Genomic DNA, 17,581 nt, shown 5'->3' with positions numbered 1-17,581 from the left:
GAAAAAACTGAATCTGGCCATTTTTTTGTTTGACTACCACTGCTTTAGAGAGATGAATTACAAGCTATCCACTGTCTGCAAGAGTTCTGAATGAATCTCTTTGGTGGACAACTTTGTTTTGGACACTGGATAAGAATTTGACTTGCTTAGTTGTCAGAAGTGATCATGCTCCATGCTAATTTCTTTAAGCATTGGCTTTTTGGAACATGTAACTTTTTATTTTTCGTGATATAATTGTCATAACTGTTGTTATTGGTTTGAACTTTGTCATCTTTGATTCACTTATCAATAATGGTAAATGATATCTGCATAAATTTTTCCTTGTACACCTCACAAAAGAGATGATTGTTATCTTAATTTTCTTTACCACTGTTGCTTCTAGAGTTTTCTTCACAAATGTGGGGAGAGACACCCTCCCATGAGTGTTCAGAAAACTGTTTTCAGATATTTTAAATTTATCACTTTGTTCTTAATTTTCACAAATATTTACTTTAGTTATAATGCATAATTCATAAAATCTCTTTGGAATTTAGTTTTTAATGTCATCTTGAAATTTGTGCATGTTTTTGCTAAAGTTAAAAAGAAATTGTACTAATATAGTTGTTATACAAGTTCCATTTATTATTGAAAACTAGAAAACATTTTTTACTGAAAATTTTTTATTGTGCAGAAATAGTTAGTAGGTCTTATTTTGGAATAGATCCATAATCTGGAATCACATTTCATTCCTGTACAAGAAGAAAGGGTACTTGCAGGCAAGGAATCTCAGCTTTACAAATCTGGCACTGGGAAAATGAATAATATATATACAGGCACTCTTCTACTTGCATACAAAGCTTCTCGAAATTAATAAAAATACTGTATTGTATATTTGACAATTTTGAACCATGTGCACAAAGTACCAAAATCAGCTGCCGCATATATGGTAACACTGTGTCAACTACCTGCGTGCCCACCTGCTGCCACTGGTTGTCTGTCCTGATCCCTAAGTTTTTTGTTGTCCTTGTTCAGAGTAGGATCAGTGTTTTTCCGGTTACAAAAGATATTATTTCCTAACATGGCCTCAAAGCAAAGAAAGAAGCGAGAGCAGTAGTGGTAAACAGCACTATTACAATGGAATTGAAACTAGACATAAAATGAGTGGAAATACAGGCTGATGTAGCACGTGTTGGGCTTGGGTCGCTCTACTGTGAACACAATTTTCCAGGATAAAAAGCGAATTCTTGAACATGTAAAGCATTCTGTGCCAATGCAGTTGACAATAATAAGTAAGAAAAGAAGTCCAGTGATTCAGGAAATGGAGAAAGTTTTAAGTGTATGGCTGGAAGATAAACAATGAAAATGCCTTATAGCTTACAGCTCATTCAAAAAAAACAAAAAAATTTATTTGAAGACATAAAGCTAAACATGGTGAAAGTGCTGCTGAAGAGACTTTTAATGTGAGTCTGGTTCCAACACTTCAAGGCACAAACAAATCTGACACACATTAAAGTGAATGGTGAGGCAGCTAGTGCCGATGAGGAAGCTGCCAAACAATATCCAGAGTACTTATGGGACATTATTGTTAATGATAATTACAAGCCCGAACAGATCTTTAATGTAGATGAAATTGGCTTGTTTTGGAAAAAATGCCTGATCATATGTATATTATGAAGGAGGAAAAGAAAATACTTGGGTATAAGGCAGCAGAGCACTTGCTAATTCTATTGTGGGGGAAATGCTACCAGTGACTGCAAACTCAAACCACTGTTTGTGTACCTTGCAGAAAATCCAAGTGTTTTCACGCAAAGGCATTATCAAGGCTTCACTTTCAGTCATGGCCTTGGTTACTCTCGAAATTTTCAAGGAGTGATTCCACAAACATTTCATACCACAAGTAGAAAAGTTCTGTGCTGAAAACAACCTTCCATTCAAGATTCTGTTAGTACTGGATAATGCTCCTAGCCATCCAATCACCTGGATGATTTTCATTCTAATGATAAAGTGGTTTACCTGCCTCCCAATACCACCTCCCTCTTACAGCCAGTGGATGTGAGGGGGTTATTACTACATTCAAGGCTTATTACGTAAGAACTTTTAAGGAAGCCTTAGCAGCAACAGAAGAAGAGGGTGAAATGACCTTAAAGTAGTTTTGAAAGGAATATAACATTTACGATGCAATCAAAAAAGAATATAGATGCTGCCTAGCATGAGATGACATCATCAAATCTGAATGGGATCTGGAAGAAATTCATCCCACAATTTACTCATGACTTCTGTACATTTGAAGAGGTAGAGTCAGTCTCAAAAAATGTGGCGGAGCTCAGAAAACAATTAGATTGTGATGTGGGGGAAGTGTGTGTTTACCAATTGTTGGAAAGCCACTCTCAGGAGCTGACCAATGGAGATCTCTTCAAACTTGAAAAACAGACACAGCAGGAGGCTACTGAAGAGGAAGAAGTTGTTGAAAAAAAATTTCACCTGCATGCAGCTAGCTGAAGCTTTTTTTTTTTTTTTTTTTAATAGATAAAGCATTATCTTTCGAGGTTCAAGATCCTAACACTGAGAGGTTCACCAAAGTGGCAGCAGGTGTAAATAATGCCATTGCCTGCTGCAAACTAATCTATGAAGAGAAGAAGAAAAAGAAAACTGCAGATTAAAATCCATCAGTTTTTCAAGAAAGTGGGAAGTGGTTATGAACATATGGCATCCACAGGGAGCAGATTGACTGGTTGTGGTACCACAACCAGTCAATCTGCTCCCAGATCACCATAATCGGTGTCATTGAAAGTTTATGATCCTCCATCTCCATAACACTGACGATAATGCGTGCAAATTAAACTCTTGTTTATTTTTGTTGTATATTGTATCTTGTTTATACGCTATACAGTACTGTTTACAGGTATTAGTATAAATTACTTTTGGATAAATACTCTACTCGACATTATGTATTATTCATTGTGTGTTTTTTCTGCCTCATTTAACTTGGTTACAAATCATAAAATACTGTAACCAAAATATTGTACATATGTCCTGGTGAAGTTTGTTGAAGGCTATAATCTCGGTGAGTTGTACATGTACTGTATTTAGTATGTATCTATACAAGACCGAAGTTGGACTTGCATACATGAAAAAAAAAAAAAAAAAAAAATATGATTAAGTACATAAGTTGAGGAGTGCCTGTATATGTATTTGGATTCTGGTCTGATATTTTTCCTGAACATCATAATTTTCATAAACTAAATTCAGTAAAATTTATTATTCATAACTTTTCTATGAATATTTAAATGTCAGCTGTTCCATTTTTTAAGGACTATGTTAATGTTTCTAGTTACTTTACTATTATTCAAGTTCTTTTTTCCCTAAGGGAATCAAGGTACCATCTATTGTTTGGTTATATATAAACATGTCAGTTTCAGAGGCTTGTTTTAGAAAAGTTGGGCAGATGGGCTGAGAAGTGGCAACTGAAGTTTAACATTGACAAATGCAAAGTACTGCAGTAACCCCAGAGTAATGTACCAACTGTGTGATACTACACTCAGGGTAGTGGCCAATGAAAAAGACCTGGGGGTAACTGTTCTGTCATATATGAAGTTTTCTGAGCAGTGCAGACATGTGGCCAGGACAACTTATGGGGTTTTGTCAAAGATATACAGAATTTTTGCTAGCAGGAATAAGGATGTGATTATTCCTTTGTGTAAGGCAATGGTCAGGCCACACCTTGAGTACTGCATACAGGTCTGGAGGCCTCATTTTAGGAAGGATGTAAAGTTTCTAGAATGAATACAGAGAAGGGTAACAGTGAGGGAAAGAAAGGGGTGCTCTTACCAAGAAAGGCTTAAGTTCTGCAAATTGCAGTGTCTGGAGACTAGGCGCCTGTCAGGTGATCTGATTGAGGTGTATAAGGCCTTGAATGGTTTGAGCAAGCTCAATGCTGATGGGATTCTTCCTCTTGCTCAGATTACGAACCTGAGGAGGCATAAACTCAAATTGAGGAATAACAGTTGTAGAATAGATGTGTGGAAATTTGCCTTTAACCAGTGGGTAGTTGATTGCTGGAACAAATTTCCATATGTCATTGTGGAAGTTGATAGCTTAAATAAATTTAAGGAAGAACTGGACAAACTTTTGGAGTGGTTGGATGGTTGAAATGGGAAGGTTTTTTTTTTTTTTTTTGCCTGGTGCTGCATAAGCTTGCTTTCTTGCATCATATGCCTCTACTGATGCTAATGTTTCATCTTTCTTAGGTATAGATAGATCTTTAATTTTTTAATTTTTATCCCTTTTAATATATGGTAATCATTTGAATAGAATTGAAACAAAAAGGTTCAGAATTTTTAATTTTGGCTATTCTTGGTTGTTATGTCATGGTTTTTTAATTTTTTTCATAGCATGCCATGTTTTAAAATTCAGTAGTTTATCCAAATTTCTACAATCGGCAGTCCTTGTTTTGACTAACTAAAGCTTGTACAAAGGTGTTCCTATTAAACTGATAACCTATTATATATTTGCTGTAGTCCTTGGAAAAACAAAAATAAACACAGCAAACCTAAATGCATTTATTAATCTTGTTTATTTTCCCATTGTCATTACAGAATAATATCAGGATTTCATGAGAGGAGTTCTTCTCCACTAAGATTACTTGGTAGAAGTAATTCACCATCAAGGGTCAGTGACAGAAGAAACTATTCACCATCAAGAACTGGTAGGTCTCCAGTAAGAACACAAGAGTATTCTCCGTTAGAAAAATTTGGATGAGCTTCTTCACCTAAAATTTATGGTAGAAGTTTTCCATCAAGATGTAATCAAATTTCTTCACTAAAGATGCATACCACTTTTCCATAAAGAACTTGTGGTGATATTGCTCAAGATAATAACTGTGCATAATAAAAATTCGGCACAATTAAACATAATAAAGAACTGACACATAAAAGGAATTCATTATTAAGAATTTGCTTAACAAAATTTAATAAATCTGTGATTATGAAAGGGATTACTTCACAGGGATTGAGGATAAAGTATTTTATAAAGAAAGGATGAAGGAGTTTGCTACTTGTAGGATGGAACAATGAAAAAGATATGATCATGAAGATTTAAAAATATTTTTCCTGTTAGAAATGTTTTAGAAGGCATTCATATAGAATGAATAGATGAAAATATCTTATTTTCTTTAACACTTAGAATGCCAGTTGAAACATCTATTCAGAAGTATCTAAAAGCAGTGTACTTCTGACAAAAAAAATTCTAGTGCCATAAGGTTGTAAGGATCAACCATGTAAAATAAGACTGTACCACAGTGTAATGCACTGTTGATAAGAATTTGCAGAAAGTTAACAATGATTGATAAATTTAATTCTTTTAGACTGAAAGTTTGGTAGCTATTTCCAGTTCAGTTGCTACCAATTCTCTCTCTTTCTCTGTCTCTCTTCTATTTGTCCATTTAAGAGATGTTTTTATGTCTCCGATTTTATTGACAAATGTTTTTATAGAAGCAAATTGGGAAGCAAACTGGTAACAGTAGTTTGCGATTTACATGGAATTATGTTGCTTATATTAATGTGACATAAATGTATTGCAATAATATCTTGGCTATTTCTAACCAAGGGATGAGTTCTAGCCAATTTTTGGCACATACATTAGCCTTTTTCATTATTAATATAGCAGCTAAATTAATAACTTTAGCTTGCTCTAAATTACATAAAATAACCTTGTCAGGGGTTAACTGTATATGGTTAGCATTTTACAAATGAAATCCAACGTTAGGATTTCATTTATCATATTAACAGTATTCAGACCTTCATTGGTGATGATATCAAGAAGTAAAAAAAAAAAAAAAAAAATGCTTGCTTCCTGAAAAAGAAAACTATTAACAGAAATTAATAATAAAATATATTGACTTATCAAACAATGATGTAATGCAAGGACTAATGTTTTGAGTCACTGCCTTGTGATGAATGCATGTAAACTTTTGAAGAAAAGAACATCTGCAGTCATCCTGGCTTAACAGGTTTTCATGTGCTATTGAAAGATGAATTTCATGTGTTGTTGAAAGATCAATAAGACTATTAAATTTGATATATAGCTTGTGTTTCTGGATTGATAGCTCAGAGACTAAGATGGAAAATAACTACATAATCAGTATGGCTGGGATGATCAAACACTTTTAAGTTATAATGAACTGAAAATGTCTTCTGTATTTCTTGGTGTATAGAAGATGTATGCATTGTGTATATAAAACTGAATAAATGAAATTTTCCAGTACTGAAGGATATCAGAAAGAGATTGGGAAAGAAAGATGAGAACTTATTCCTGCCTGTACTGGTTGTAATTGTAACTTCCAGCTTTTGAAGCCTTTGAGCCCTGAGCCACAGAAACATTTTATTTTCTGTCCACATATGACCAGAGTGATTGACTTTGACAGTCGTTGTCTGCTATCCTTTTCTGGGTGGGTTTTTTTTTTTACTGGAAACTCCAAATCGAGGAGGATAGTAGATGTTTCCTTCATCTGATGAAACAGCCATCACATAAGTTGCAGACTTCTGTGTATGGTTGAATGCAATATGATCCTTCAGAAAAAATGTTCAAATCAGGCATTTTAGCTATATTTAAAATAGCTATGAAGTTGTATTTGTTATATAACCTGAGTAGTATATAATTATAAAACTTGTTTTTCCATTATGAGAATTACACTATTTATTGGCTTATTTAAAACATTAGGTTTCATTTGATGCATGTATTGAATTCAGTTTGTTTAAGGAATTTGTAATAAATTTTGTACAGATAAGCAGAAGCAAGGAGGATGTATTACATTTAGTGGTTGAGTATTAGAAGAGGGGATCATTGAAATTCCTGCTGCTCCTTAATGGGAATATTTCTGCTCAGCACTTAAATTACTCTTAGGTTTAGCAAGGTTTTCTTTTTTCCAAAAAAATCTGAAGAATATGCATAGTTAAGAAAATAATCACACTTATTCTGTGTTAAACATAAAGAATTGAGCATTATTCTACACAAAGTAAATATTTTGGCCCGAAAAGTTTGTGTATTCTCTATTAGTGTAGAACATGAGTAGCCAAGCTCAGTAATCTCAAGAAATGCAGGTCTTCTAAATGCATATGCAAATTGTATTAAATAAACATTCACATGTGCAATAAAAATTATGCTTTCATTCATCAGCACAGTAATTGCAAAAGGATAGTCAGTACATTGAACAACAGCTGCATCCATTCCACTGAATGCAGGACTGCAACAACAGCCATAGCCTCTGGAGTGTGATATGGCTTGGTTTAGAGGCTATAGTACTTCTGAAGAGTTCAGCAGAAGTATGGTAGCATCATCCATATCATCTCTGCTTATGGTTATAAGTGCCTCACGAAATCATTTTGCCAGTGCATTTTCAATACAATGCATAACTATTTTTTTCTCCTTGTTTCCTTTTTATTCCATAGTTCAATGTGTAATGGTGATGTCACTCTCCCCCCCTCCCGTGTCTCACATTGTCTGTTCTCTCCTAGGTGTGTGAAAATGTTGTCACTACATACTCTTGTTCCTTGTATATTCCATGCCTATAGCTTGCATTATTTTGGTGCTTTCCCCATCTCCTTCTGGTTACTTCGAAACGATTCTGGCTGCATATATAGTCATTGTCATAAGTAATGCTTCATCTTCAAAAAGATTTTGTTATATTTTTCTTAAAAATATATTATTATATATTACTAGAAAGTATAATTTATACAGATTTAAGTACTCCATATATTATTAAAATTAATAATGTTTGCTAAATTTTAATATGTCCATAAATTGGTAAAAATCACAAGGATATTATTAAATGTAATGAGATGTAATAAATTCTTCAAAAGGATAGCACATTTAAAAAATAAAAACTGAATCAAACTTAATACATTTTGCCACATAGTTAATGATTCATTTAGTATTATGTATTATCAATATTTTATTGGCTAGCCTTTGTTTTTGACGATCATCTTGCCTTGATTTAGTGCTATGAATCAGCTTTTCAACATCATTAATGTATATAATATAATGCCAAACTGGAACTGTTGATTCATGAAGCTCACTTTTAAAATGTGGCTTACATTTTGATAACTCCTGAACAATTTTCTTCTACAGATTTTCAATGGAAAAACACTGAGAAAACACAAGATGATCCATTACGTATGAACATGACTGTATTTCCTCTTCCTAACTGTGCCACTACTGCAGCAGTAATTGTAATCGATCTTACTGTATGCACACCCTTCATTGCCAATACAAGTATTATCCCTTGTTTAGCACACACTTTAATTTACTACTGATATAATTTTTACTTTTGCATTGTTTTTCTGCCAAGAAATTCTGAAAATCTCAACATTTCATGCACTTCATTTTTCTTCATCATGCACCATGTTGGAACAAAGGTTGCAGTTACTTAATATCAACCTTGAGATTAATTTACACATCACTGCAACTATCGTTGCACCAGAAGAATTCAAACTTAGTAATCTCAAGATTAAGTTCTAAATTGCACTGTCACTGCTTACTCATATGACATAGAAAACAAAGAATAACAGAATATATATACATACACACAATGGTCTCTTGTCGTGTATTTTGGGGTCAGTGGTGCTGTGTACACTCCCTGTGGTTTTGCAATGGGTTGCTAAGCGTACTAAATTGTAGAAAAAACTTGATAACCAGAATTGGCATATTCACACGTTGCCTTTCCTTAATTTACTCCATAGCTGTCATTTATTGCATATCAGCAGTGAAAATTGCTTATTATGTTTCTGCTCTGTGAATTTTTTTAAAATGATTTATAACTCATATTTTAAAGGAATCTATCCCTCATTATCTCTTCAAGAAGAACATCTTCATATCTGTGTTGATAAGAGGAAATGTATTAATTTAGCTGTGAAACTTTCAGTGCTTAAGGCATCTTAAAAAGGGCGATTGTGGTGTGATGGGTGTTGACTGAATCTACAGTGTGTATTATAAGGAAAAATAAAGACAAAATATAATATGGTTAGGATGTAATTCCATCATCAGCTGTGAAATCGCAGAATTTGCACAGTTTAATAATAGAGGCTTTTTTTTTTTTTTTTTGGATTGATAACCAAATAACAGTGAGTCCCATTAAGCACTGATAATTCAAAAGAAGGCTAGAAGTCTGAAGATTTAAAACACAAATTTAATCCACTGCAAGTTTCAAGGCACTCTCTGGATGGTTAAACAATTTAAAAAAGAGCTAAGCTACACAGCTTAATTGGGAGAAGCTCCTTCAAAATCAGCTTAACTGGTGGGGAAGCTATGTAGCTTAATTGGTGAGGGAGCTGATTTTGAGGCAGCAGAAGGTATCATGAAACTTTGCAAGCTATTGTAGCAGGAGGAGGATATTTATCATGTTAGGTCTTCAGTGGCCCACATGTACAGTTATGTACATGTGGGCCACTGAAAAGAGAAGACTTGTCTCTTTTGGAAAAAAATGCCCAGAAGAACTTTTGTTTTCCAAAAAGAGTAAGCAGAGAAGGCCCCACAAGGAAAATTCTGCAACTGGGTTTAATGCCAAAAAATGGGCTAATCATTCTTTAGGATAAAGTGCTGAGGGAAATTTTGAGTTGAAGCCAGTGCTAGTATATCACTGAGACAATCCAAGTCTTAAAGGATATAAAAATCCTCTCTTCCCTTTGGAAGGCAACAGGAAGAGAGGTTTTTAGATGCAGTTAAATTAGAAAGGGTAGGTAACCAGGAAGATTTTTGAAGAATGGCTTGCTTATTACTTCTGTGCTGCTGTAGAGAAATATTACAAAAATACTATCATGCAAAAAGCATTGTTGCTTTTCGACAATGCTCCTGGACACCCAGTCTATGAGCATTTTTTACAGCTTAAAGAGTAAGAAGAGAAATCCTATAAATTGAGCTGAATTTTTTCCAAAAAATACAACAGCCTTGATCCAACTAGGATCAGGGTGCAATCTTCACAATTAAGGCAAATTATTAAAACATTAGTCCAGATGATTCACTGAGCAGAAGGTGTTGGCAAGTCAGTGGTTCAAGAATTATGGTGAAATTGCAACATCATGCATGTTACTGTTCGTGTGGGAACTGGAGTAATTTCCCTGTAACTGAACTGTTTTCATGAACAGTTACAGAGAAATTTACAGGGAGAAGAAGTACAGTAGGAGCAATTGTTGAAGGGGATTTTAACTTGAAGCCCATGCTAGTATATCACAGAGAAAATCCAAGGACCTTAAAGGACAAAAAAAAAAAAAAAAACCCTCTCTTCCATTTGTATGGCAATTAAATCAGGTGTAGGTAACCAGATAGATTTTTGAAGAATTGTTTACTTATTACTTCTGCTTGAAATATGGTACTGTGCGAAGTACTTTGGGTATATTTTTTTAGAAAAAGTTTGTTATCTGCACCAGGCACAAGTATGCCTCCCCAGAACACACTGATGTAATGTATGCATCCAGTGAAAGTGAAGCCACTGCCAAGACATTCCCAATAAATCTGTAAGGCTTCTTTTTTTGGTGAGTTTTTAATGATTTCTTTCTCTTTTGTTTTTTTACAGCTTTATATTTTATATTTTTAGTTTTAATTAAATTTTCTGATTTCTGTAAGATTCTATACATATACAGTTATTACAAAGTTTTTTTTTTTTTCTATACATATACAGTTATTACAAAGTTATTACATTTTTTCATTCATAGTTTAGTTGCTAATACCTTAGCAACTAAATTATGGATGAAAAAAATGTTAGTGACAACTTTTTATGATGTTATACATGATAAAGTGTTTCATCAGCAGCACATCATATCATTATTACATGATTCTTATTGAAAAGTAGATTTCATTTTGTGTATTAATGTTTAGTACAGGGATTTTCTGGAATGTACCTAACTCACTAAACAAGGGATTACCTGTTTGGCCCTGGGTTGGCATAAATAGGCCTTATGATAGCAGTTATTTCCCAGTCACAAACACATAAACAGAAAAATTGCACTGTCACATTAGTTGAACTCCTCAGGGAGAATTAAAAGAAACCAACTGGGAAAAATTCTGCTAGCTGATCATCTTTAAGCTAAGTTATACATAAGACATCAACTGCAGAAGCACAACATATTATTAAGATGTCCAAGCATTGGGAACAGTCATTCTCAAGCCTACCTCATCATGCAGTTGGACAGAAGAATGAACAATCACAAGAAAACATCAGAATAAGGTCTGGAATTGATTTTATTAATGTCCAGCTACTGAAAATCTTATCAAGTTTAAAAGAGAATGAGTTATATTGGGATGCGCTGCAAACACAAAAAAAATGATCCTGTAAGGTTAATTTATCCATCCATCACTAGAACAGCAACCCTCAAACAATATGGATTAAAATCTATGGTTGTTGTTGTTTGGTTTTTAGGAGCATTAGCAACTAAGGCCATATTGCTCCGGAATATGCGGTGGTCATTCCTTGACCTTTCCGCATCCTCCATATTTGGTGGTGACGGGCTCGAACCCCGGTCTAATCAAGAAGCGTGTGGTACACACTGCTGCTCCTTCCCACCTGGCTACGGAGACGCCATTAAAATCTATGGAATGAGCAGGAGATACCAAAATAGTTTTCCTCTCAAATTGTTTGCAATTATGGCATTGACATCACAAATCCAATTGAAGTAGCAAGCATATTGGAAGAAACCTTTGCCAAAGTGCCAGTGAAATGAAGAGAGGAACTGTTAATCAAACCACTTGCAGTAATTGAGTTACAAAATGCACTACTACAAACCAAACAGAATGTCTCACAGCCAACAAAATCAACTATGGGTGGATTTGCATCTCCATGGGAATGAAATAAAAAAAAATATATAGATTCCCTTATGCTGTCTTCCAAGAACATCAATCAAGTCACAAAGGAGGTTAGGCAAGCTAAGGCAGCTTATGAGAAAGTCTCTGGAGAAGAATGCCAAGAAAAGCAGCAAAGACTTCTATGCTTATATTAACAGTAGAAGGAAGGGGTTGAATCAATTGGGCCACTTGATGTCAGTGGGTTAACTGTTGATGACCCTATTCATGTTGCTGACAAATTGAGTAAATATTTTGTATCTACATTCACACGTGAGGAATTCTTTACAGGAGGAGGATGTCAGAAGTTTTTCAAACTCCAACAGGGAGTAAATGACTTTGTGATAACTGAAAGGAAAGTGGAAGAGAATTTTGAAGCTGAATATAAAAGGCACCTTGGGTGGATATAATCTATCCAAATGCTAAAGGAGTGAGCAAACCCTTAGCCATAATTCTAAGAGCATTCTTGGATTCAGGGGAGGTGTCTATGGACTGGAGATGTGCAAATGTATTGTCAATTCATAAAGTGGGATCAGAAGGTGACATGAGTAATTATTATAGACCTGTCAGCTTAACATCTGTTTCCATCAAAAATAATGGAGGCACCTAGTTAAAGATATAATGTAGGACCATCTGGACAGGGATGCAGTTATACTGTAGTCACAGTATGGATTTGTTAAGGGGCAGTCTTGTCTAACCAATCTTATAGGTTATAAGATTGGTTAGACTATGATGCATTGACCAAGGAACTGGATGCATAAAATAATTTTGATACCATCTGCTTGGATTTCAGGAAGGCATTTGATACTGGTGCACATAAAAGACTGCTGTAGAAACTGGAGCAATGTAGCGTTAAGGGCAAGTTACTGCTATGTATAAAGGGATGGTTAATTGGAAGAAGACAGAGTAGTTATCAGTGGGCACTGCTCTTCGTGGACTAATGTTTTAGTGGCGTTTCCCAGGGTTCAATGCTGGGTCCTTTGTTGTTTTCATTATTTATCAGTGATATTGATGGAGGTGTGTGTGTGTCAGTCTTAATGTCTAAGTTTGCATCTGATCCGAAGGTTGGCAGGGTAGTTAACAACAGTCATCAGGATGAGCTACTGCAACAAGATCTAGGAAAATTGGGTCAATGGGTTGAAAAATGGCAGTTGAAATTTAACATTGATAAATGCAGGGTACTGCACATGAGTAGCAGTAACCCCAGAGTAACTTATCAGCTGTGTGGTACTACACTCAGAGTAGTGGAGAATGTAAAAGATCGGGGGTAATTGTGCAGTCAGACATGTTGTCAATGATATGCAAAACTTTCCTAGTAGGGATATGGAGGTGATTGTCCCTTTGTATAAGGCCATGGTTAGGCTGTATCTGATATGGCTCATTGTGCCATGCGTTTGTCTTGTGGTTCCATGTGCCACAATTTATATTTCTGACTTTAACTCTAATATCATGTGATTTATTGTCTGGACATGTATTAGTTGTTGATTGAGACTGATTAATTGAATTCTTCCAGCTTGCTTTTTGACCTTGTAATTCATAGTGTGACCTTGAATCTATATAATATGTATGTTTATACAAGGGGGTTCCAAAAAGTATGGTAACACTTTTTTTTTCTTAATAATGGTGAAAGGGAATGAGATGAAATGCGGTGGACAGATAGGCCCGTTAATAACGTTCAAAAAAGATCAGCAGTGCAGTGTTGTGGTACTGTCGCCTCACAGCAGATTCCAGTTGCAAAATGGTGGCTACTGTGTGAGTGTGGTCCAAAACAGGTGCTCATGAAGTTATTCGCTTTTTGCAAGTAAAAGGGTCTTCATCAAGTGACATTCACCGTGAACTGGTTGCTGTGTGTGTGTATGGCAAAAAGGTGATGACGAAGGAGCAGGTCTGTTTTTGTTGCAATGAATTTAAAGCGGGCCATGTGTTGACATTGAAGATCAACATTGGCGGGCAGGCAGGCCTTCATCGAGCAAGACAAAAGACAACATTTCGCGCATTAAGGGCATCTTTCTTGAAAACAGGCGAGTGAAACTGTGCAAAATTGCACAAATAGTGAACGTGAATAAGTCAACTGTTCACGATGGCCTTGGCTTTCGAAAGGTGTGCTGCTGCTGGGTACCCCAGGAATTGTCAGAGGAGGACAAAGCAAAACTCGTGGGGATGTGTCTGGAGAACCTGTTGCGATACAGCGATGAAGGAGAGGATTTTCTCACTTGCATAATCACAGCAGACAAAACGTGGGTTCATCACTTTACCCCGGAGAGCAAACAAGACTCTACGACCACTGGAAACATCTACAATCTCCTGTCCGCAAAAATTTTAAAACTGTTCCCAGTGTCCGAAAAGTCATGCCCACAGTGTTCTGGGATTGCCAAGGTGTTCTGTTGGTGGATTTCTTGCCGAAGGGAGGAACAATCAGTGCACAGTTTTACTGTGCAACATTGGAAAAACTGAAACCCAACATTTGACAAAACGACCGGGACTCCTTACAAGTGGTGTGATTTTGTTCATGACAACGCAACTCCACACACACTGCCCACACCACTCATGAGTGTTTGTGCCGTTATCATTGGGAAACTCTGTCACATCCCCCTACAGCCCGGACTTAGCACCTTCAGACTTCCATTTGTTTGGCCCTCTGAAAAAACACCTTTCAGGAAAGCATTTCACCACGGATGAGAAAGTTAATCAGGTGCGATGTTGGTTACTGCATGTGGGCATGCACTTCTTTAGTACTGGTATTGATATACTGATCCATCATTGGGACAAGTGCATCAATAAAACTGGAGACTTTGTGGAGAGGTGGCGCATGTTCACTTAATTCTTGGTGTGTAAATTTTTTCAAGAGAAAAAATGTGTTACCTTACTTTTTGGAAACCCCTCTTACAAACCCATATAATCGGCCTGACATAGCCGAGTGGTCAGGAGCGAGAGTGCATAGCACGCGTTCCTTGAGTGGACCGGGGTTCAAGCCCGTGACTACTAAATACGATAAATATTTGTATTGACGATTTATTGTAAACTCTACTGACTTGGTTGTTGTGCCGGAGTATAAACAGAAAATTATTACTGTTAGTGAGATCCAAATAATTTAAGCAAGCATACTTTTTCTGCATCAGCCAAAAATTTAAAAATATAAATAAAAATATTCCCACAAGCTTTCTGGTTTGAATTGAGCACCAGACTCACTGCCTCTGCCTGACTGGGAGGCATTTTATTTCTATTGTTTGACAACCTGATTTCCATTCTCTGAGATTTGTTATTTGAGATCCTATTATTTCCTGAAATTTTATATTTTTGTCTCCTTGTTCTTGTCTCACCTATGAGGGAAAACAAACCTATCTCATTCATTTTACTTAACCCCGTCAGACACACAGTAATTCAGAATTTTTTTTTTTTTTTTTTTTTTTTTTTTAATTTTTGGCTGGTGCAGCATAAGCCTCGGGCTTCCTTGCACCATGTGGCTAATAATAATAATAATAATAATAATAATAATAACATCAATCAGATTTTCCCATAGATGTCTAACCATTAATCTTTACAGTCCACACTTCTTTATATATACATGTATATCAATTTGCACTCATCACTGTCTGGTTGCCATTCTTTGAACTCTCTCCAACATTTCTGCTTCTGTTTTTTTTAGATGGTCCTGAGTCCTGAATGCAGTCTGATCAGTTTTGTACATTGTCTATACTGTACTCCTCAGGATGAGCCAATTTTAAATCTTCACGCTGAAGATGACAGGAATACTGGACATCCTACCTTTTCAAAAAAAAAAAAAAGATTAAACTAGATTTCTGCAAACAGACTGGACATGAAAAACAGACAAAACCATACACAATCTCTAAAACCAAATAGTGCAGAACATTATACAGCAGATCTGTAGAGGTCTATGCAACAACATTTATGATATTTATGATTTAATCAAACACTATAGTCCAGTAAGTATCTGCCTGAAACAAACCAAACTAACTCCACTGGTTACCCCAGTGATTCGAAACTATGCTATTTATCAACAAAACATAAACATTACTAACTCAACAAGAGGAGGCATAGCCATTCATGTGGATTCCAAAGTTCCCACTGAACACATCCCACTGTAAACCACATTAGAAGTGGTAGTTGTACTTGTTGCTTGCAGTTTTATGTTAACCATAGTCTATATATATCTTTATCAAATAAAGAATGCAATTTTAAAGGCTGGAGGATCTTATTATGTAGATTCTATCTCTTTTCTGCCTATTGGGGATTTCACTGGACACCATCCTATGTGGGGATCTCCTCAGATAGATACACGAGGAGTCCCCAAACAGGATCTGACATTATTAAACACTTATATCCACTTTTCTGCAGGAACATCTACTATTATAGATCTTTCAGTCTGTTCCCAATCATTTAGTGGGTAGTTTTAGATAACCCACTCAACAGTGACCATGCACTTTTACACAATTATTTGTAAATTGCAAACAAGTAGAACTTCGCTCGCAGACAGTTTCATGAAATGGATATTCTTCAAGGCAAATTGGAAACATGTTCACCACTGCTATTTCCTTTGATGACCAAGTCATCAAAAGCCAGCCTATTGATGACATTACTGATCACATTATAAACAGAGATAATAGCATCTGCAACCTGATGCTATATCCCAAACCTCAGCTGTCCTCACAGATGTGCTAATATCTTGTGGATTAATGAATGCCATCATGTTAAAACAGAGTAGAATAAAGCATAGAATCTGTTCTGCAAGTATCCAACAACTGACAACCTGTTCAATTTCAAGAAACTTAAAGTTAAGACATGGCATGTATAGAAAAAAGACCCATGGATCCTATTTGCTGTCACTATTGCAAAGAATGACAGAAAAATATGAAATAAAATAAAAAAAAAACCGAGTGGTAAATCCCTCTCAGAATCAGTGCCTATTTTAAGTTAGAATGTACCAAAGACTTTTTCTATCCATTGAAAATCACAAATTCCCTGGCAGAATCCTTTCCTTGAATCTCAGCCAATGAGTCAGCATATAAACAAGAAAAAACCAATGCAGAATGGTATAAGCAGCTGAACTTCAGTACAGTGGTGCTTCTTCCACACAGCCGTCCTTTTATAATTTTTGAGCAGAGTTCCCTAAATAGATCAGCAGACAGTCCACCAAAAACTGATGATATGTGTCCCCTACCGAAGCATGAGCTATATAATGCACCTTAACATAAAAGCTCCGAATTCATTATCAATATATTTAACCAGCTCAGAAAACTACTAGTTTTTTTTTTTTTTTTTGTACCACTGATCTTAGCCTTCCAAAAACTTGGAAAGGATCAAAATCAGATTCACAAATCCATCTACCGATATCTCAGGTTTAAAAACACACAGTCGATTCCGGTTATTTGGGACACACTGGGACTAGTGCATTTTGCCCTAGGCTTGATTAATGCCACTAATCATACGGCTGCCCCAATTATGCGAAGTTTCACATAAATAGTTAAAAATACAGCTTTACAATTGATTTTCTATATGATCAAATCATGTTACGATGGACTCACCTTAGTAAAGTACCTTTCACTATATGATATGTAGTAAGCGCCAGTCATTGTGATCACGTTTGTGAATTGAATTTTAATTTTATTAAACAGCGATACTAATTAGCGAAAATAAAAGGAATATTATCCACAGGATATAAAAGTAAAGATATACTGTATTAAGTACAAATTTACACTTTATTTCGTTACCAATTAAAAAATTAAATGATACGTGAAAATCGGAAGAATATTTTCCA

General features: G+C 35.5%; 1 protein-coding gene across 2 annotated transcripts in view; it reads left to right on the top strand.

Annotated features, from left to right (window-relative positions):
* Positions 1–17,581, top strand: part of LOC150084292 (uncharacterized) — a 143,157-nt gene that overhangs the window by 48,167 nt on the left and 77,409 nt on the right. The window contains exon 3 of one of the 2 annotated variants that reach the window (XM_090375968.1): positions 4,575–4,684. The exons of the other annotated variant lie outside the window; for it this stretch is intronic. Coding sequence (XP_090232094.1) covers positions 4,575–4,684 — 110 coding nt within the window. The remainder of the gene's footprint in view (positions 1–4,574; positions 4,685–17,581) is intronic. 2 annotated transcript variants of the gene reach the window in all.

This window comes from Mastigoproctus giganteus, chromosome 6 (genome assembly GCF_048544385.1).
Source record: "Mastigoproctus giganteus isolate SK-2022 chromosome 6, ASM4854438v1, whole genome shotgun sequence".
Lineage (NCBI taxonomy): Eukaryota > Metazoa > Arthropoda > Arachnida > Uropygi > Thelyphonidae > Mastigoproctus > Mastigoproctus giganteus.
Note: the sequence above shows the minus strand (reverse complement) of the source record. Positions and strands in the feature narration are given on the sequence as shown.